The 21,653-nt window shown below is 37.3% G+C and overlaps 2 protein-coding genes and 1 long non-coding RNA gene across 5 annotated transcripts; all 3 read left to right on the top strand.

Moving 5' to 3' along the window:
* The first annotated feature begins 568 nt into the window (after positions 1 to 568).
* Positions 569 to 5,196, top strand: LOC112276524 (uncharacterized). 2 transcript variants are annotated; one of them, XR_012216652.2, is made up of 3 exons: positions 581 to 3,157; positions 3,454 to 4,382; positions 4,638 to 5,196. It is a non-coding gene; the product is annotated as an uncharacterized LOC112276524 (long non-coding RNA). The 2 variants fall into 2 exon arrangements; XR_016500686.1 differs by having other exon boundaries at positions 569 to 3,157; positions 3,454 to 5,196.
* Positions 5,197 to 8,162: 2,966 nt separating this feature from the next.
* LOC112276340 (ribose-phosphate pyrophosphokinase 1) lies at positions 8,163 to 12,221 on the top strand. The gene is made up of 7 exons (XM_024507575.3): positions 8,163 to 8,450; positions 9,852 to 10,049; positions 10,211 to 10,459; positions 10,616 to 10,927; positions 11,161 to 11,230; positions 11,360 to 11,441; positions 11,726 to 12,221. Exons 1-7 carry the CDS (start codon positions 8,262 to 8,264, stop codon positions 11,904 to 11,906), a joined length of 1,281 nt encoding a protein of 426 aa, XP_024363343.1. The 5' UTR covers positions 8,163 to 8,261; the 3' UTR covers positions 11,907 to 12,221.
* Positions 12,222 to 13,596: 1,375 nt separating this feature from the next.
* LOC112277004 (uncharacterized) lies at positions 13,597 to 18,958 on the top strand. Of its 2 annotated transcripts, none has more exons than XM_024508919.3 (3): positions 13,597 to 13,964; positions 14,749 to 14,829; positions 15,100 to 18,958. In XM_024508919.3, the coding sequence occupies exon 3, from the start codon at positions 15,115 to 15,117 to the stop codon at positions 18,367 to 18,369; it is 3,255 nt and encodes a 1,084-aa protein (XP_024364687.1). In that variant the 5' UTR covers positions 13,597 to 13,964; positions 14,749 to 14,829; positions 15,100 to 15,114; the 3' UTR covers positions 18,370 to 18,958. The 2 variants fall into 2 exon arrangements, with proteins under 2 accessions (XP_024364687.1, XP_024364686.1); XM_024508918.3 differs by having other exon boundaries at positions 14,759 to 14,829.
* Positions 18,959 to 21,653: the final 2,695 nt, after the last annotated feature.

Below are 21,653 nucleotides of genomic sequence, written 5' to 3' on the forward strand. Positions count from 1 at the left end.
CTTTAAGGACTTATTATGCTTTGGAAAACAAAAAAAACAAAAAAAAAAAAAAAAAAAAAAAAAGAGGGTCAAAAACACAAAATAAAATAAAATAAAAGGTAATTAAAAAGAGAATTATTTATGCACAGAGAATTTGTGAAGGTTAGCAAAATAATGTTATTTTGCAAATATTGACTTACATGATATTTTTTGGGATTTTAGAAAAAATCTTATTTGAGACATATTTTCAATAAATTTATTTATATGTAAAACGTCTTATGATTTTATGAAGAAAAAATATCAGTAATTACTATATTTAGTTCTATCTTGTAATTTATCTTCTATGTTTAATTTTAACTCACTAAGTCCTACCATTAAGTTAAAATTAAGCTTATTATATTTGAAGTGTGTCTTTGTAAACTTCCTAAACAACTAGTATTTAATGTTTTTATGCCAAAGATTAGAATTATGTACATGCTTGTAGCATCGATTTTACATTATTGATTATAAAATTTTATGAAAAAAAAATATTATATTACATAATATAAAAAATACATAAATATTTATTTTATGTTATTGGTTACACTAATTATTTTTATTTTGTCTTTTTCATCTTGGAATTTTTTATCTAATGCTACAAATTTGGCCTTGGTGTGTGCTAATTCCTTTTATATCTACTTTTGTATTTATTGCAATACAAGATTTGGGTGCATATAATTTTGCAATTTTTTCAACTTGTCCAAGGATCTTATTGTTACATAGTAATATTTTGCATACAATATTTTCCTACATTATTCTATCAAATAATCATGTAGTATTCTTACAATTACTTCAAATAAAGCCCAAATTTATTCGAAAATAATAATGATAAATTTTAGATAAACATTTATTGATGCAAATTCTGTTGAATTAAAATTAATATTTTTTGTGCCAATAGGTTATAGTTGTGAAGAATCATGTGTTGGAATTGGTATATGAATGTATGTGGCATTCCCTAGAAGTAAAACTTCCAATAATTAGAATAAATTCAGGGATGGAAAATTATTAACTTCTACAATATTATATTGAAAGAAAAAATTTAAATAAAAGTGCGATAGATTTGCAACTGGCCACGTCATCAATGCCATTTGTCAATTCCACGTCATCAATGCCACCAGTTCTGCCCAACTGACACCTGTCAAGCCCACAGGAGGCAGGAGAACCTTCAGCTTCTCACTGCGAAATTCTACACGTGTTAATTAATTATTGGTTCCCATTCTATCATGCCTTTAACTTTTCGGTCGACGTTTTCTTATTTTCAATTTTGCCAGAACCTAAAAATTTATCCTCATTTGGCTGCTGCCGACAGAGAATGAACAACGAACAGAAGAACCGAAGTTTCATCTATGGACTCGTTTCATGAACAGAACTCGTGAACACGAGATTTAGAAATGGATGAATACGGACATCCATCCGTTTTCCAAGATGGGGTCCCACATTATTCAAAAAAAAGGTCGCGATTTTAGGGTTTTGCTGTCGCTTGGCAAAATGCCTTATTTTTCTCTAAAGGGATCAGGATTTGTATTTCTCGAAATTGAACAGGAGAGACCTCATCGTTGTGGATCGTCGTCACTAACTGACGACGTTCGTCACTGAGTAGATTCGGAAATGGCGGATTGGAGATGATTTGGTGAATATTTTTATTTTTTATGTTTTTTAATACGAATTCACGTTTTTTTCCCCTGATGGGATGTTTTTTTTGTACGAAGTGTCCTTTGGCACATTTCCCCATGCCAATTTGTGTGCCCCAATCACACGATTCACCCGATTCTCGTTTCTTCGTGCTCCATCCACCATTGCGACAACATTCGGCCTCTCGATCACAGGGAAACACCCTCACATCTTTGACATTAATCACGTCTTCCGAGAGGTTTAGTTTCTGTGTCCGGAACGCTTTTCTCATGCATTGTAATGAAAATTCGCCCAGTTCATCGTGCTTTTGAAGTTGAAGAAACTAGTTGAGCTGTATAAACCATGAACGAGCTTCTATAATCAAAAGTGTGGCACTGTATACTTATAATTCTGATTCGTTCTGGTGGTGTGGAAGGGTCTGTTTAGTAGAAGGATTGTCTCGGCTGAGGCGAGAGTTTGATATATATATTTTGTTTGTTAGGCAGGTAGTCAATATTTCCTACAATAATGAACTCCTGACGTCAGGGAGATGATATGCGGCAGAAGTTAATTGGGATTGTACTCGTTGGATTCATTAAATAGGTAGTGGACCTGGACGATATTTTAGCAGATTGCAATGCCTCCGAAGTTGGGTACATAGCCTAAGCTTAAAAGAGTGAGGATTCCACAAGCTTGTCAGAGACGCCCTGCTTCTGATGTGTGCGAGTTTAGATGAGTCTAGCGAATGTTTTCCTCGCTGATTGCTTCAAGCCAAGATCATTTTCTTCAAGGTTCATTAATTCTGCCAGTAGCTCTACACAACAGAATTGAATCGTAGGAAGAGGACCTTTGCAGAAGCTACTGCCAACCTTTTTTACTTGTTATCAAAGTTCAAATGTTAGAGCAAGAATTCAATCACATGTCCAGCTATTTCAAGGATTTTTTTTCGTCAGGATTCACTCGTAATTCAAAACCTGTTTGAAGACTCCGTGGACGATCTTGAGAGGGAGGTTTACACTTCCTTGTAACTGATCGAAAAGGCCGCTTCAGCTGAACTATGGGGTGAGCATTTCCAATTCTGCGCGTTGTCCAGCCGGACCGTTGTGTACAAAGCAATGTTGCGGTCTGAAGTGGTTGGTCTGAAGTTCTACGATGACCTTCGCAACGAGGACTTGACGACTCCATTTACCGATATAACATCGTCGGTTAAGTACCGACACCACACCTAAGTGGCCTCTTGCACAACCAATGAGATTCGTGGGTCACAACGTGGAGATCCATACATGGCAGAGTATTTGAATTGGATGTGATCGCGTGGGGCCACTCTGGAGTCTCCAACTTGACGAGGTCGTGATGACGAGCTGCGCCCATTTTGAAACATTCTGGCTCCAGATTCTGCAGATGTGGATATGGTTGCAGAGATACTGCTACTTTCGTAACCATTGATTTTTTTTCTGGTGGCTTATTTTTGTGAAGTTATCAGCCAAGAAGCTTGATAAATTCGGTTTCATTCAGTTTCTACCCGGAGGTATTTTTCAAACATCCTAGCGTTTCATATATCAAGGTTGTTAACTTTCTCGGACTTGGAAATCGTAATGCTAAACATGATTAATGCCATGTTCTAGATATGTACCATGGAAACAACTCTGAGATGTCGAAGCTCACATAACTCCGTTCCTGAGAAAAACCTAAGTGCATATGCCGTATTCCAGCAACATCTTGCAAATCGGCTAGTCACTGTTTGCCATCTCACTAATAACGTCCTCTATTATGCTTTAGCTCATTATCTGGCTCATTTTTCTGTAAACTGGTGTTGTGTGTCAGACCAAAGACAGTGCTCATTATCAAGAAGAATTTACCTTTTCTAAATTTGGACCTGAATAGTGACTGGTTTCAACTGTTCGTTGATGAATCAGGTCTTGCGAGACCTTGTTGAGTTTGCAAGTAATAGACAGCCGATTTCTTTTAGGAAGTTGAGAATGCATCGAATATGATAGAGCGTTTCGTGAAAGGTGGTGTATGTCCCTTGGGCTATTACTCGTGAGACCCATGAAGTTATTGCCGTAACCATGAACAGAATAGGTGGAAAATCTATTTCTGGAAATCAATGGTGAAGAAAGATATAAAAATTATGATTACACCTCGGCAGTATGATCTCAGTACAATTCATGAACTTATGGAGGGATTAAACAAAAGATCTTTACTCGTGACGGATTGCATTGGGTCTATTCGGTGTTAACCAAAGAGCAACTCGAAATCAAGATTGCTTAAGGTGCAAAGCAAAAGTTTCAGCGAATTTCGTTGCCGGAGCTGGAATTGGAACAGTTGCCCGTGGAGTTGGAAAGGTCAATCCCGAGGTCGTCCATGGCTCAGTCTTGCAAAGACTCTGATTTAACTGTGCAGAGTACGGCGGGTGGAAAAATTGTTATTATACCAGCTGAGGGTTGCGGTTTCAATGCTGAGGATGCCATTTTGTAGCAAACACATGTTTGTATGGAGCCACAGGAGGCCAGTTGTTTGCGAATAAGAAAGCTGGTGAATGGTTTGCAGCCCGTAACTTACAAGCTGAAGCTTTAATCGAAGTAACAGGAGATCATGCTTGTGAATACATGACCAGTGGTTGTGTGGTGGATATCGGCAAGTGCTTCATTTCAGAAAATTCGTGTGTTAACAACGTCAAATGCTACTACTCATTGAGGTCGCATATGAAGAGAAGAGATCATATCTTCGAACGTGTATGTTGTGTTTACAAGGTGCGTCGCAATGTTGCTGCTTGTTTGACTGAAGGTCTTGGGTACTTTTCCCTGGATGAGGATAACAGTTTTATATATATTATGCATTAGCTTCACCACGATTGCACGTGCGCATGAAGGCACTGAATTTGCGTGCATGTGATGTCTTCCATAGAAGTCCTTGGCTAGTTAATGTGGATTGAATCCCGAACATTTGACACTCTTATCTCCAAGGTCAATACGTAAGGAACTTTTTGTGATATTCGGATGCTTTAGGATGAGACTGTCAGCGAAGAAAGCTAAAGAGATTCTGGCTAACTTGGAGAAGTCCCTTCTCCTCTTTTTTTCTGGCAACTGGTGCCACCAAGCGAGGAAGAGACTCCCGAAATCAATGCCAATATGGTAGATTAAAACATAGAAAGTATTGTGACCCAATTGGCTTAAAACAGTCACACCTCTGGCATCTGTGCTTGCAGCTACTTACTAACCATAGCCACCTGGTTAACTGAAATCGGTACATGGGTATGATAAATGTTGGTGTAATTACATTGCATCAAAACATTATTTTAAATTAAGAATGGAAGGGGAGCGGTGGTCATGATTTGAAGTGGTGAAAAGAAAAAATAAGATAGAGAATGCTTTATGCTCACTCGTTGATATCAAAGGTGATGTCGGCGTCATGGGGATGTAGCTCAGATGGTAGAGCGCTCGCTTAGCATGCGAGAGGTATGGGGATCAATACCCCACTTCTCCAGCACATAAATCTTAATCGTTACTATTAGCTAACGATCTAACATTACCCTGAAAATCTTGATGTTAGTTGGAGTTTTTCATTTATCTAGCTTAAACCAATTTTATTTTTCTAATAAAAAATAAAAATAGAAAGGCATTGTTTTTTAACTTATATCTAACAACAGTTATGGAACTTTAATCTTTCTAAATATTCAAAAGTAATTTATGAGGACGTTCAACTGTTTCTAGAAGATTAAAAAGAAATTGAATTAAAAAACACTCTGTAAAGAAATGTATATAATAACATTATTTTTTCTTATTAAATTTTGACTATAATTGTCTTGAAATACTTTTTCCTTCTTTACAATGAGTTTATCTCATTTTCATTATGAATATTATAATAATACCACTTGTAACAAAGTAAATGACTTGGAAATGATTCAATAATAATTATTACCAAATTTTAGTTTGAATTATATTTAAGTATATGATTTTTTTTATAATATTGGTTTTTCATAATTTTTTTATATATTTTCTAGTACTAATAATTTATGATATCTTGATAATTGTTCTCAGAAGAACAATATCTTTCCTTTTCTTTTCCTCTCTCTCTCTCTCTCTCTCTCTCTCTTTTTTTTTTTTTTTTTTTTTTTTTTTTTTTCCTCCCATTCTGCAATAAAAATAAATTACATATAGTCAGTAAAGCATAACTCATGAAGAGTGTAATTTATGATGTAATTGTCATTCTTTTCCATGTAAAATTTGAAGGATAGGTGGTACGATCTTTAAAAAAATTACACATAATCCCCCAAAATGTGGTGTGCTGCAGTGTGCCGTGTAAGTTAATGAAGCTGTAAAGGTATTTTTAATGGTTTTTATTCTTTATGTTCTAAAGAATAGAGATCTATTTTCTAAGTCTGCAGGTTGGCTTGGCTTGGCATGATTCTGTAAATGAAAGACCACCAGATTTTGCAGAATCTTTTTAGTAAAATGTTAGGTTCCATTTTCTTGGAGGTCGCGCAATAGATACACATCACTTACAATTTCAATAGTAGCAAATTCTTGGAATTGGAATAAAGCTAATTCAATATATCTAAATATCAGACTACTTGGGTTTTATCCACATTTGGCTTATATAAAAGATAAATACAATAAAAGATTATGTAAAATGCTTAGATAGAAAATAATATATATATATATATATATATATATATATATAAAAAAGAGAGTGATGTATTTGACTTTCATGACACATTGGGTTAATTAACTAAAACCTGGCCAAACAAATACTAGCTTCTAACTTAATTCATTTTTGTAATCGCACAAAACTTGGATCTCATTATCTTCCTTTCTCTATGCCTAGAACAAAATGTACAACAACCCTATATTCTCTCCAAATACATTTACCAATAATAGGGCTATATTTCAAAAACATAACAAAAAAGAACAAAAAAGAACATATATATACATATACATATACACACATAGTTTATGGATAAGCAGAAATGAACACACAGAGATAGATGATTCTTATTCACACTAATCCAGCACGAAGTTCTGTGGAATTTAAATACAAAATGCCTGAAGAAATTCAGCAGGAGAAGGAGGACTTAGCTGCACACTGTGAGCCACACTGATACCCACTTTAGGAAGAATATTCCTGATTCCAATATGATTTATTATTCTATTTTGCTACACCAGCAATTCAAGCAAAAATACAATCAGTCAAATGGGTCAGCTAAGGAAGCGGATTCTGACCCACTTCATGTTTTGCTTACCACACAGTGCCTACAAATTCCAAGCGGATTGCGTGGATCACTTGTGAACCCTAAATGTGGAGAGAAAAACACAAAACCAAAAAAACAAAACAAATCCTAAACTTTAACTGATTTTTTTGGTTTTTGTAAGAGTTTTTATATTTTCCAAGCATGTTTAGCTTTCATTGTGATGAACAATTGAGCAATTCTAGCACTTTCAAGTGCCTATTGTTTAGGTGCTTTTCCTCTCAAAGTGTCAAAGAGAGACTTGTTAAAATGGTATTGATATAAACAAGTGAATAAAAATATTGCATTTAAAGAAGAATTAAATTGTGAATTTTGCAAATTGAAAGAATGACAAGAGTTTTTTTTTTTTTTTTTTTTTTTTTTTTTTTTGCGAAAATTCTAAAACAAAGCAATTTTTTGTCACAAAAATTCACTGCAAATATAGTTATTTAAGTATTTTTAATTTTAAAAGAATCATAATAACAAAACGTGCAATAAAAATCCATTCAAAAATCACATAAATTATTTCTATAGTACTAACTAATACTTTATTTAAAATGATAAATAACAAGAGTATATATTAAAATAATTAAAACAACATTCTCAATTCAGTGATATATATATATAGAAAAATATTAAAATAATCCACTACCGTGGGGAACTAGGGAATTAGGATGAGAGCTAGGAACAAAGAGAGAGGAAATGGGGGGTCAAAATGAAGAAGGTTGAGAACAAAGGGAGCAAGGTCTGGGAACAAGGGAAGTAGGGATAAGGGCCATGATTGTAATGATGGTTACAATAGGGTGGGTCAATTTAGTAAATGGGTGGGTCATTTTAACATTTCTCTCTCTTTATATACATACACATCAAAATAAATTGCAACCAGTTCTTATCTCCATGACAACGTCCAAAGATCACTTTACTATCTAGAAACCAACAGTTTCACTTTGAGCATTAAAATATATAAAATATAGAACAATCTTACAAACTAGGAACCAACTGTTGGGGCATATCAAGTCCAGCACAGAGAAAGCGAGAGCAAGCAAAAGGGAGGAAGCTATCAAAACAACATTCTTATATATTCCTAAACGCAACAAAATAACAAAACTAAAGTAAATAAAAAATAAAATGATAAAATAATAACGATATGGCCCTGCGCGGGCCCGTGGGGCCACAACGTCGACATGACTGAAACAGTCGGAGGGCATTTCAGCCAATGTCAGGCATGGGCCGCAGAACCGTCGAGGAGAACCCCGGAACTGTCGTGCGGGGCCAGAGAGTAAAAGAGGCTATTCATTAAAGAGCAAGGGAGCCTCTCTTCTCAGTTTCATCACGCTCTCTCTGTCTGTTCTGTTTCTTCACCCCCTCTTCATCGTTGCATTGGAGCAATTTAGGAGGAGTAGCGATGGCGCCCTCCTCTGCTGTGCTGTTCAGTGCTGCTGATTCTACTGTGTTGTTTAGTGCTTCATTGCTGGACCAGAGAGCTTCGGTGCTTGGTCGCGCCAGCTCCAGCGTTTTCGGCGACGCGCTGCGCTGCTGCAGCAACAGCAGCGGCGATGCTGCGCTGCGGTTATCGAAGCCGGCCTCGCAGCCGGTGAGTGTAGTTTGTGTAGCTGATTTGGTTTTCAGTGATTGCATTGGACTTTATGTGATCGGGCGGGTGGACGATCGTTGGTGTTCTCTTTCGGTTGGTTGTGATTGTTTTTTTGTTTTTTTGTTTTTTTTTGTTTTTTTGTTTTTTTTTGGGGGGGGTTGTGGTTGAATTCGGTGACGTAATGGTTTTTTCTTAGGTCCAGCTGTACATGCTACATCGCGCAGTTTCTTCGTGTGGTCGGTAAATATAGGTTAGAATTCTTGTGGCTGGTGCGATTCTTCGCCGCATTCTAAGCGGGTTTTCCCGTTTTAGGTGCTTTGTTTCCTGTCTGATTTGTGAATTGGTTTTTGCGGTTTGTTCTCTGTGATGCGGATTTCGCATTCGTCCCCCCCCCTTTTTTTTTGACATGTTTTTCAGTCCAGCTTTTGGGCACTCGTCTTACGCTTCTTTCTCTCACGCTTTGCTGCTGTTTGATTGATTGTAATTGTAAATCCTTCCGAAGCCCTGTGATGGAAAGTTATTAATGAAAATCCCCTATCTCCTTTAGAGTATTTGGCTTCTTTTCAGCTGCATTTATTCTTCGCGTCAGCAGAAGGTAGTTGAAGGGTGCTTGTGAACTTTTATGATTGTAGGCACACGTGCAGATATAATTTTACATAATTTGCGTTCCTTATTCAAATGAAAATTGTCATTGAGCAAGGTGAAGAGCTGTATTTTGTGTCGTCTTGAATTCTTCACGCTCTCTCATGTCCTTTGGTTTGGATGAGCGATTCTGCCAGGAGTGGAGCTATCTCTTTGTCATTCTTCAACATCATTAGTTCTGATTTACGTTTTCTTTATCTATTGTCTGCTTTTCGGCTCTGCATTACTTATCTTCACAGTTTTTTCGCCCACTGTCTAGTTTTGGGTGAGATACTTTTTCTTTTCTGTCCATCACTACACTAATCTATTGTTTAGTTTCAACCAGGATTGTTACCGATCTTTAGACGCGAAGCACGTACCCAATATTTAGGATATTGTTTAGACTAAAACGTTATTTTATTATTTTTATTATATCACGTGCTCATTATGTAGGTTTGAATTTACGTAAGCTTTTATATCATTTGTTAAGACGTGGCTAGGAAGGAAGCGCTCGCTACCGCTTTTTCAAATCTTGGCCTGTGTCTTTTAAGATTTGCAACCCCATGACTTTTAGCCGTTTTCATGGAGTAGTCAGGTCTTATGTGTCCCACCGCAGATTCTGGCGTGTTTCATTTGATGCTCTGACTGTTGTCATTCTTCAGTTACATGCTCTCAAGGACGTAGCCTTGGATTAGACTGCAGAAGAAATTTGTTATCTTTTCTTTGAGTATTTAGTTTTGCTTTTGAGTCATTCAAAATGGACCTTGTGTATCCTTACAGAAACATATCGTTGCAAATTCTTCGACAAATTCTGTTTCTTCGAAGGGGAGGGTATTTGTGCCTCCCATGCATCAGGACAACTGGAACAATCTGTCGTTGGGCTCACGGACTCTAACTGATCTGGGAGTGCGGGAGTTACGAAACGCTAATAACCGGTTGAAGATCTTTTCTGGCACCGCCAATCCGCAGCTTTCTCAGGTACATGCTCCCTCAAGACACGTAGCTTAGAAAGTATCAGGTCAGAAGTGTTATTTATTTGTTTATTTTTATTTTCATTTTTTTTCCTCTTTCCATGTGTGCTTACCGTTTGTCATTTGAGGAACCGTTGCATATTCGTGATCTCTGGGTTTTGTCTGTAGGAAATAGCTTGTTACATGGGCCTTAATCTAGGCCAGATCAAAATCAAGCGTTTTGCGGACGGTGAAATCTACGTGCAGCTCGAAGAGAGTGTACGCGGTTGCGATGTATTTCTCGTGCAACCCACTTGCCCACCTGCCAACGAGAATGTGATGGAGCTGCTGATCATGATCGACGCTTGTCGACGAGCATCAGCAAAGACCATCACTGCTGTGATTCCATACTTCGGTTATGCTCGGGCAGACCGAAAGGTTAGAAGATTGGTTTTACGGGGTCCCTTCTGACTCAATCCAGTCCAACGTTTATCACTTAGGAACGTCCTTGTTAGTCAGATTGTGTGTCAGCGATACGGAGCTTTTTGTTTTATTGTACTTATAATTTTTATATTGGTGCCACTGTCTTGACAGACTCAAGGTCGAGAGTCGATTGCTGCCAAACTGGCTGCCAATCTCATCACTGAGGCGGGGGCAAACCGTGTGCTTACCTGCGACCTCCATTCTGGACAGTCGATGGGCTACTTTGATATTCCGGTTGACCATGTCTATGGTCAGCCGGTCATCCTCGACTATCTTGCGAGTAAGATGATATCCTCGGATGATCTGGTGGTGGTATCACCTGACGTGGGTGGAGTTGCTCGCGCTCGAGCTTTTGCGAAGAAATTGTCAGATGCCCCTTTGGCTATAGTAGACAAGAGGCGGCACGGTCATAACGTCTCTGAGGTATTTTTTTCGTCTTCAATGTTCATGACTTTGGTTTTCTCTACGATAAGGTTCTTAGAGCTAGGGTTTGTTGCTAGTGTGTTTCATCGTTCTCCTTCTTGATGACCTACGTACAAACACTTGCCTTCACCAATCAATTTGAAAATGTGTTCTTTACAGCGGATTGACCCTATGATGGAATTAAAAGTTGGTTTGGATTGCCGTTACTGAAGTTGATGTTGAACGACGTGCAGGTTATGAACCTCATCGGAGATGTGAAAGGAAAAGTGGCTGTTATGGTTGACGACATGATAGACACTGCTGGTATGAGGTTTTCAGCTGAACTTATGAATTTAATCGCTACAGAGTGTTATGATTTTTGCTTATTTATGCAAAAACACGCGGTGCCATATCGTTACTTTCCCTCATTCTCAATTCCTATGCTCCATACAGGTACAATTGCAAACAGTGCCGCTCTTTTACACGCAGAAGGAGCGAAAGAAGTGTATGCTTGCTGCACACATGCGGTCTTTAGGTGAGTTCCACGACATCAAACTCAATTTAAATTACCAAGGTTTGTGGATGTTTGCATGCTGAAAAGTACTTGTATGATGTTTGCTTTATTTGGTATCAGAAGATTTTGAATACTTTTTCAATGGAAAGAAATGTCGCATCATAAGGAGCATGATTATTGAGCATTGAAACCATTGTAACTATTGCTCACACTTTCTTTCATGGGATCGTGGTAATTTTTATGAGAATTGGATGTGCGCTCTTCTTCATGTCTACCTGTACTAACATGCATCTTCTCCTTGATAGTCCACCTGCAATTGAGCGACTGTCAGGAGGTCTGTTTCAGGAGGTCATAATTACCAACACGATTCCTGTACAGGAGGGGAACTACTTCCCGCAGCTGACTGTATTGTCAGTTGCCAATCTTCTAGGGGAGACAATATGGCGTGTTTATGATGACTGTTCAGTGAGCAGCATCTTTCGATGATCGCCGCCACTACTTCTACGGAATGCCCCAATTGCAACCTCTTCAGTGTCATAGGATTTTGTGACTGCTTTCAAACACATGCTCCCTTCCAGATCGCTTTGTCTCTGGAATGTTGAGCCAGTTTCTCAATTTTGTAGGATAGGAATTTTCGTATTTATCACTGAGAAAACCACTATGTACTCCCTGTCAGTGGACCCAGCATACAACCTGTGATATGCTGCGAGGGTTTTTTTTGGTGGCCACTAAAATCACATAGAACCTTAGTGAAGTACCTTGGTTTTGGTCCTCTTTAATTAAACTTGTACTTTTTAAGTATTACTTGGTGTCGTGTATTAATAGGTTGAGGTGCCCAACTGATCTGGAGTATTCTCTGGTGTCGGCTTAGGCCTGTTCTGCAGAGAGAGGGCTCATAAACGCTTAACCCTTGTTCACAAAATGAAGTGCATATGTCCTGGCAGGGCGATCTGTGAGTTACCAGGTACCGCTTCACGACAACTTCTTGTGTGCTCAAGATGTATTCACTTGTGCGGAGAAAGGTCAGCAGGTTCTCCCGTTGTGACTATCTCTCATTGTATCTATATTCTCTTTTTATTCCACAATATTTCGTATCTACCATGAGATTTTGGGCTTTTAATTGTTCCTTGTTGTGAGGTGTGATTCCTTGTTCGTTGAAGTGAATGGTAAATATCTGTTTTTTCACGTCTATCTTGGACAGAACAATTATAATGCAGCTGTATTGCTTTACAAATCTGCTAACTCTGCTGACTAAGCACTCCAAAATCTGTGCATAACTTCCAACTTAAGATTTTCTAAGCAGATCACTATGTAGTAGAAGGATTATCAAAATGTCATGTTGTACATATTTTCGATATATATATGCACTGTGCACGGCGTAGATGTATGGTATTGTTTAAGTTGTATGTAAATAGTGTGAAATTATATCATGCTGAATATGAGTAAGTTCAACATAATAATCCCAACAATGAATGGGCATGTTACACTAATTTTATGTGTAATACTTGCACAACATTTTTTACAAATCTGACTAAAAGCAGAAGAAAGAAGAAAAAAGAAAAATGTTGTACAGAAAGTCCTCATTTGAATTTGAATCAATGATGCCATGTTAATTTTTATTTACTATTGTTCTGATTTAATAACAAATCATAGTACTTATTTTGTTAAAAACTTTTTTTTTTTACTTCTTTTGTCCACAAACAAACGAACTGATATATTATATGACAATATTTAAACCATTTGGTTATTTGAAATAACAAATTCAGATGAATATATATATATATATATATATATACATACATACATATTCACATACACACACACACATACACATTTGTTAGCACATAGATTTGATGATTTTTCAAGCACACCTTAGAATAATCAACTGTAAATTTGTTTGAAGGAAAAAGAAAAGAAAAGAAAAGAAAAAAGATACATTATATTTATGTATGTGTATACCCATTTCAGAGGTCGGATTAACGAAAATGATTATCTGCAGAACACTTGATTACATGGTTAATTTTACTGTTTAATTTGCGTTTGATTTTTTTTGGGGGGGGGGAGGGGATCCACACAAGCAAACGGCTGATTCTTTGATAATATCGTAAGTTCACAACGTATAAAATACGAATACAAATACTTATATACGTATAGTATGCATGAGGGCGGGAGTATCGGAATTGAGAAAAGCGGATTTCTCTCGCCGTCGCGTGCGCTCCCGCTTGTTTCTTTAAATTGTTGGATCGATTCCCTTGGAGCCTTCCGGAGCTCAGAGAGGAGCTTGATTTAGGGAGCTCGGAGCTGCAACTCTTGATCGCTCGCGTGATTGAAGCTCATCTCGCTGCGCGTGGATCTCGTCGCCACCTTCCACTTGATCCTTTCCTCGCTAGATTTAGTTCAAACCTCGTAGAGCACTGGTTATTGTGTCTCTATTGACACACACTTTCGAGCTTACGATTCGTGGAGCTTCTCGTTGATTCGAATGGACTTCGTTTCTTTTAGTACGCAAGGAATAGGTCTCGACACATGGTCGCGCTTGTAAGTGTAAGTCATCTGCTTTGTGTGCCACCTCATTCGTAGGCAGTTGGTGGATCTGCTTGTCACGTTACTTTTTGATTAGAGTCTAGATCGTTTTTGCAGAACTGCTTTGTGGTGCTGGATTTGAGTCTCTAGAAATGTGGAATGGTTGTCTCTCTGGAATTGGTCGAACTTCTTCCTTCTCAGCATTGGAGGATTTCGTTCCCCTTGTTAAAGCTTCATTCTCACAGTTTCACCTCGCAGGGTTTTGTTCTATCTCAAGTTGTTCTGAATGTTCATAATTCTCTTTCACCACTTTCGATATCAGACGTAGAGGTAGTGACGTAGTCGGTTTTAGTTGGACCATTTTTCACCTCATTCGTGCGTACAGATTGTCTAGTTACAATAGCCCAGATTTGCGTTTTGCTCCGCCGAATGTATAGCTGGTTCAGAGCCAGATATTACTCTCACTCGTATATCCAGTTTGTGCACAATAATTACTTGCTTACCACAGTTATTTCATCATGTTCGAAGCAATGGCTTTCCGATTATGTCGCAGCGTTTCTTATGAAGAATGCCTTACTAAGTCTATCAGTCCTTCTGAAATATAGTCCTTTTCTTCGTCATCGAGGATGTTATGCTGTGGCCACAATATTCAGTGATCTTAAACGTGTGATCTTTTAATCTTCACAGAAGGGCGTGAGGGCCTGCTTTTCTCCCTATCGATGTTAATGTATAATATGAATACTCTTCTTTAGTGATTCTTCAGGTTCAGTCGTGTGATTTGTCTTCAAGGATGCTGAATGTGCAGATGTCTCCAGGGTAACTATCATCAAGCAGAACTTCAGTGCCTGGATAGGTTGGTCTTCGTTCTCATAAACGCAGGAAAAAGGTACAGTTCGTCATCTCTTCCAAGTCTAATTCTGGAAGGCTTTGCTTTGATCAAGTTCTCTGTTGATTTTGGTTTCTCAGTGCTCAAATTGGATAGAGATTTTGTATTCGTATGGGGATATTAATCAATTTTTTTTCGCGACACCGTTAAGAGAGTTTGCATTTTGAATTTCAGAAGATTTTGATTCGCTGTCGAGGAAATTACGATGAAATGTGTGTGCGGGTGTAAAAAGAGCTTATGTCACTAAATTTTGGTTTGTTCGTATCTCAGAATCATTATTTGATCATGGCATTTCATCGGCGGAGTTGTCTTGGATTTCTAGTGCTTCTCTGGTGTGCTCCTTCGGCATTCGGTGCATTTAAGGCCAGGAAGATTGGACCTGTGGGACTGGAGACAGTGGATTGGGACAGTTCAAACGCAATAAACCATCTGGGTTCGAGGATAGCGAGGTCTCTTTTGCAGAATTCTGAAGGTAATTCCGGCGACTGGAAACGTGAAGAGGAAACAAAAGAGTGGAAGTCAGAGGAGAACCAGGAAATAGTGAAGGTAGAGGAAAGGAAGGAAGAATGGCAGCCCGAGGAGAAGCACGAAGAAGTGAGAGTTGATGAACATAAGCATGAGTGGAAGCCTGAGGAGAAGCACGAAGAAGTGAGAGTTGATGAACATAAGGATGAGTGGAAGCCTGAGGAGAAGCACAAAGAATGGAAGACTGACGAGAAGCATGAAGAAGTGAGGGTCGATGAACACAAGGAAGAATGGAAGCCCGAAGAGAAGCTTGAAGAAGTGAGGGTTGATGAAAACAAGGAAGAATGGAAGCCTGAAGAGAAGCACGAAGAAGTGAGGGTTGATGAACACAAGGAAGAATGGAAGACTGAAGAGAAGCATGAAGAAGTGAGGGTCGATGAATACAAGGAAGAATGGAAGCCCGAAGAGAAGCTTGAAGAAGTGAGGGTTGATGAAAACAAGGAAGAATGGAAGCCTGAAGAGAAGCACGAAGAAGTGAGGGTTGATGAATACAAGGAAGAATGGAAGACTGAAGAGAAGCATGAAGAAGTGAGGGTCGATGAACACAAGGAAGAATGGAAGCCCGAAGAGAAGCTTGAAGAAGTGAGGGTTGATGAACACAAGGAAGAATGGAAGACTGAAGAGAAGCATGAAGAAGTGAGGGTCGATGAACACAAAGAAGAATGGAAGCCCGAAGAGAAGCTTGAAGAAGTGAGGGTTGATGAACACAAGGAAGAATGGAAGCCTGAAGACAAGCACGAAGAAGTGAGGGTTGATGAACACAAGGCTGAATGGAAGACTGAAGAGAAGCACGAAGAAGTGAGGGTTGATGAGCATAAGGAAGAGTGGAAGGCTGAAGAGAAGCACGAAGAAGTGAGGGTTGATGAACTTAAGGAAGCATGGAAGCCCGAGGAGAAGCACGAAGAATGGAAGCCCGAGGAGAAGCACGAAGAATGGAAGCCTGAAGAGAAGCACGAAGAAGTAAGGGCTGCTGAACACAAGGAAGAATGGAAGCCTGAAGACAGGCACGAAGAAGTGCGGACTGATGAACATAAGGATCAATGGAGGCCTGAAGAGAAGCACGAAGAAGTGAGGGTTGATGAGCATAAGGAAGAATGGAAGCCTGAAGAGAAGCAAGAAGTGCGGGCTGATGAGCATAAGGAAGAATGGAAGCCCGAGGAGAAGCACGAAGAAGTGCGGGCTGATGAGCATAAGGAAGAATGGAAGCCCGAGGAGAAGCACGAAGAAGTAAGGGCTGATGAGCATAAAGAAGAATGGAAGCCTGAAGAGAAGCACGATGAAGTGCGGGCTGATGAACACAAGGAAGACTGGAAGCCTGAGAAGAAACACGAAGTGAAGGTAGAGGAACAGAAGGAAGAAGTGAAACATGAGGAAGAAGAATGGAACCATGATGTTACACATGAAAAGAGCGAGGAGTTGCAGACTGAACAAAATTCGGAGACCAAACCTGAGGACACCAGAGAACAGAAGCTACAAGAAACAACACAAGTATCCCAACAAGAAGAGAAACTAGAAGTGCAGTCCGACGAATATTCAAAGAGAGATGGGAATGCAGGATTTATGTCGCAGGCAAGCAATGCTCAGCATGCCGCAGATTCGGAACAGAAACAGCCGGAAGAGCACATGCAAGGTTTGATTATGCTGAGTGAGCACCAGGAGAAAATAGCACGACGTGATCAGGAAATGAGAGATCGGGAACAATTGGCGAAGCACATCCAGGATCTTCATGAAGAGCAAGATCAGTTCGACCTCAACAAGGAGCACTTGCCATCGCATCACGAACAAGTGTACACCCCAATTCATCTCAACGAGGAACACGTGCCATTCCACCATGAGCAAGAAGAATCTGATAATCGCGCAATTCACGATGATTGGACATCTTGGGAGCACAATGAGGTCTTGGGACCAGATGACAAGAAGATGGAGTGGAGTCACGAAGAACAAAAATTTGTGGAGGTTAAAGAAGGGCATGAGTTGAATTTCAATGATGTTGAGAGCACACACCGCTATGGTCATCTCGTCGCACATGATGAAGAGGTGGATGTGTCACCTATAATTCCTGAGCAGGACGTTGACAGCGTTGGAGAGATGGAAAAATTTGTCTCACACGAACAGAACGTTAATCCGGTTGCGAAGGATGATAACAAGCAGGAGGTTACTGAAGACGTTGGAACGGACATCACAGTAGAGAAGTCAGATGTTGAAGATGGAAGCGCCGCTGAACGGAATTACACTGACGTTTCTGCTCCAGGTGAAGAAATTGCAGTGCAACGCAGTCGTGCTCCTGATAATGAGCAATCGTCCGAGGCTTTCCCATCTGAGAGCCAAGATAGGCAGGTCGAATCTGTAGACTTTTCTGAACACTTAACAAAGAACATCAATGTGTTCTCGGATCAAACCAAGACTCATTTCGTGAGAGTTAACCAAGACCTCACGATCACGATCATGCCCTTTCTGGGAAACAAGCATGCCTCACTAGTGGCATCAGCGATTTCCTACTGCCTGTTACTAATTCCCTTGGCATTAGTCTTCTTCGTTTGTGAGCAAGCACGGGAGTTTCTGACTTTGCAGAAAGCCATCCTTTTTGCCAACATTTACCTTGCTGTGTACTTCGAGCTTCTACTGGTGGCAGCCCTTGGATTAGGATCAGAGCCTATGCAAAGATTCCAAGAGTTTTCTCCGTCTAGTTACTTGGTTCTACAGCTCCTGCAGGCGTTCGGCTACATTCTGTACCTTACTCTCCAGACAGCCGATCTAACCTTAGTCTTCGCCAATGGAACGGCTATTGCGAAGTCCTCTGCAACGGTGCAGATTGTGGTGGCAGCAATGATCGGCATTCACTACTACATCACTGTATTTGTCAAAGCTACCCAAGGTAAGGCGCCTGCGACATCTTGGAAAGCTTATGCATTCTACAGCATTGCGTTTATGACGCTGTGCCTCTTTGCGAGGATCAAGCGTAGTAAGAAAGACTATCGTCCTGTGGGAAGCGAGACCACAGATAAGAAAAACTGAAACTTTTCGGCATTCATTCTTTAAGTCAGTTCCACTGGCTTCTTGTTTTATAAGGTAGCATCGAGATCGCATTAGTTGAAACGATAGGAATGTTAGGATTACCCATCCACATCGCGTAGTCGAAGGATTTTGAAAGCGTTTTTTAATGCTTTCTACTCTCGTGAAGACCTTACCGTGTACCATTGGTTGTAGCTACATGTGACGAGGTTATGTGACGATGGATCAAGTGACTAACTTTCTTCGAGTTAGCTCTAGGAATTCCCCATTCTGTATCAGCCCCCTTCGTTCGCATGTTGGGAGTGCTGGAGTTATTACAGTCTGCAAGGCTATTTACCCTAGGCAATTGTTCATTCATTTTATTCATTCCTAGCGAACAACTGACTAGAGAGTAGAAAACATTTTGGGATCAATTGAGGTCCTGGCAAGTTGAGAACATTATTTGATATGGTTCAGTGTTTACGCATTAAATTGTCAGGGGCCATTTACATTGCTTGACAAACAATAACTTGGGTACAGTTCAGTTGTGGTGGTAGATAAAGTAGCAATCACTCTGCAATTGGTGAAATAAATGCTTCCATGATTCAGTTTATTATGCTTGAAAAATCACACAACATTACTAGCCCTTGAGCGAAGCAGGGTTCAAACAGAGGTGGAAATTGGTAGTGGGAGTTATTACAAAGCCACTCGCTTCTTCTGAAACCCTATTCTTCATTAAAACTCTGATGTGGCATCGTGCATAGAAGATACTGTACATACTACCCTTGGGGTTTGTTTAGGGGGTGTTCATGAACAATATTTTAATCATAAATTTTATTATTCTATGTAGCTTATGTGGTTATAACCATAAATGTATATATAACATAACAATTGAACTTACTTTTTGTTACAGTATATTAATAATAGTATTTCATATATATGTGAATGTTTATGTTTATATATATATATATATATATATATAAACTATCACATATATATGAAATACTTGTATTATTATTATTATTATTATTATGATTACTATTAATTTTATAAACTGATTGTTACATAAAAATTAAATCTATATATATATATATATATATATTTCTAACTTTCTATTTTTTGGTGTATACATAGAAACTTTGTCAAGTTGTGATTTAGTATTTTATTCACTTAGTTGAATTCCTTTTTGTTATAATATAAGATATCATGGTAAATATAATTATAATATTTTGCAAGAAAATAATTGCACATGTAGAATTTTGACTTAAAATAATCAATTTTTCTAATCCTTCATGCTTCTACTAAGTTTCATGTATATATATATATATATATATATGTATATATGTATTTTTTATAATGTTATAAAGTAAACATATTTGTTTTAAAAAATTGGCACTACAATAATCAACTTCAATGGTCAATCATTATTAAAATCATTTTATATTTTGAAATTTATGATAAAAAATTATAGAATATTAATATATATAACTATATATAATTTATAGTTAGAAATTATATATTTTTTTAAGTATTCATTCCTTCAACTTGCATTAAGGTATGTAAATGTCACTTAATATAATAAATAGCCATATCCACTAGTATATTTACTTAGATAAGTAGAATTATATAAAAGTAAGTAAAAATAGATTAAATTATTAATATCATGTTAAAAAGCTTCTTAGAAGCTTTATAGACTTTATACTTATTTATAAGTAATTGGTAGGTTGATAACTTGGCTACATGTTATACATATAGCCACTTATATTATAAGTTGGCCATACAATACATTTGTCAAAAACTTGATCCTATAAATTAGACAAATGTCTTACAAGTTGGATATGTTTTATGGTCTATAGAACATTGCAATATAGTTCTTTAGTAGATAGTATATATGAAGGTGAAATTGAGGTCTTTATGATTCTCTTTAAGACCATTTTTATGCTCTATTTTGATTCAAAATTTTCTTGTCATTTTACATTTGGCAATAGTTATTATAGTTTTAATTCTTTATTTATTTTTTAATTATCTATTTTTTTAGAAAATATGAGATAATAATAATAATAATAATAATAATATTTTTTATTGTTTGTATTTGCAATAGTGTCAAGGACATGTATTGTAAACAATTAAAGAATCAATATACTCTTGTATTACAAGAAAAGAATGAATATTCATATAAAGATAGTATAATATTAAAACTTGAATTGCTATTAGAAAAGACAAGAGTAGAGCCACTTGAAACAAGATTAAGAATAAGAAAGATATTGAGAATAAAAAATGCATCACTCTTGCTTTTATATATATTATCTAACTAATAACTAAGTTTTGACATTCTATTAGACTTCAAATACATGTCTAACTTGCAAGACACATGTCTAATTAATAAGGTATGTTTAATATGTTTGTGCCACATAATCAATTTGAACTACAAATAGCCAACTTATTGGCTAAGGTTTTAACTTATTAATTACTTATAAATACATATTAAGTCAAATCTGCATCTATGAAGCTTTTCTATAAGATATTATATAATTTATATACTTTCATTTATTTCTACCTAATTCTTCTTATTTAGGTAATTAAAAATATAAATTATATTAGTGACAAATAATTTGACAAAGATGCTAATTTTTTATAATTCTTTGGTTTTAAAAATGATTATATATTGTTATTTTTTATTGAAGTATTTTAAAGGCTGTAAATTATTTATTTATAATTTCTAATATTGATTCTTTTCTTAAATTGAGTAAATTATCACATTTTATAAAAAAAATTATTTGATATTAGAAGTTACAAATTAATTTGGTTTAATTTGACTTGTAGATTTTTTGTAGTCTATTATAAAGATAGAAAGAAAAAAAATTGTAGATACTACACTTGGTAGAAGTAAGAATAGAATTTTAACTATTGCTAATCTTTAGAAGCTTATTAATAATCTAAGGTCATAAATTTTACATATCACTAATATCAATCGTAGAAGTACTATTTCTATATATATAAAAGAAGTCAATAATGAAGTCCAATGTCAATGTCAAAAAGTTGTGTAGTTAAAAGAAGCAAGTAGATCAACCTTACAAGTGAATCCAATTTTTTTTTACTACTACAAGTATAAAAGAAACAAAGATTAGTATGCCAAAGAAGTTAGATGGAATAAGATCAAAACCTCTAGCAAGAACTCTTATCTTGTTTCTAAAGAAAAATAATGGATCTCTACAGATATGCATAGACTATTGAAGACTTAATAAGATTATGATCAAGAAAAGGTATCTTTTATCTTTGATTTTAAGAATTTTTGACCAACTCAATCA

This window comes from Physcomitrium patens, chromosome 24 (assembly GCF_059467195.1).
Source record: "Physcomitrium patens ecotype Gransden chromosome 24, ASM5946719v1, whole genome shotgun sequence".
Classification (NCBI taxonomy): domain Eukaryota; kingdom Viridiplantae; phylum Streptophyta; class Bryopsida; order Funariales; family Funariaceae; genus Physcomitrium; species Physcomitrium patens.

What these genes read in the sequence shown, in the direction of transcription:
- LOC112276340 (XM_024507575.3), top strand. Translation starts at nt 8,262, where the DNA reads ATGGCGCCCTCCTCTGCTGTGCTGTTCAGTGCTGCTGATTCTACTGTG. An exon ending in CCAATCCGCAGCTTTCTCAG is followed by an intron (nt 10,050 to 10,210) that starts GTACATGCTCCC and finishes TTTTGTCTGTAG; the next exon opens with GAAATAGCTTGTTACATGGG. An exon ending in ACGGTCATAACGTCTCTGAG is followed by an intron (nt 10,928 to 11,160) that starts GTATTTTTTTCG and finishes AACGACGTGCAG; the next exon opens with GTTATGAACCTCATCGGAGA.
- LOC112277004 (XM_024508919.3), top strand. Translation starts at nt 15,115, where the DNA reads ATGGCATTTCATCGGCGGAGTTGTCTTGGATTTCTAGTGCTTCTCTGG.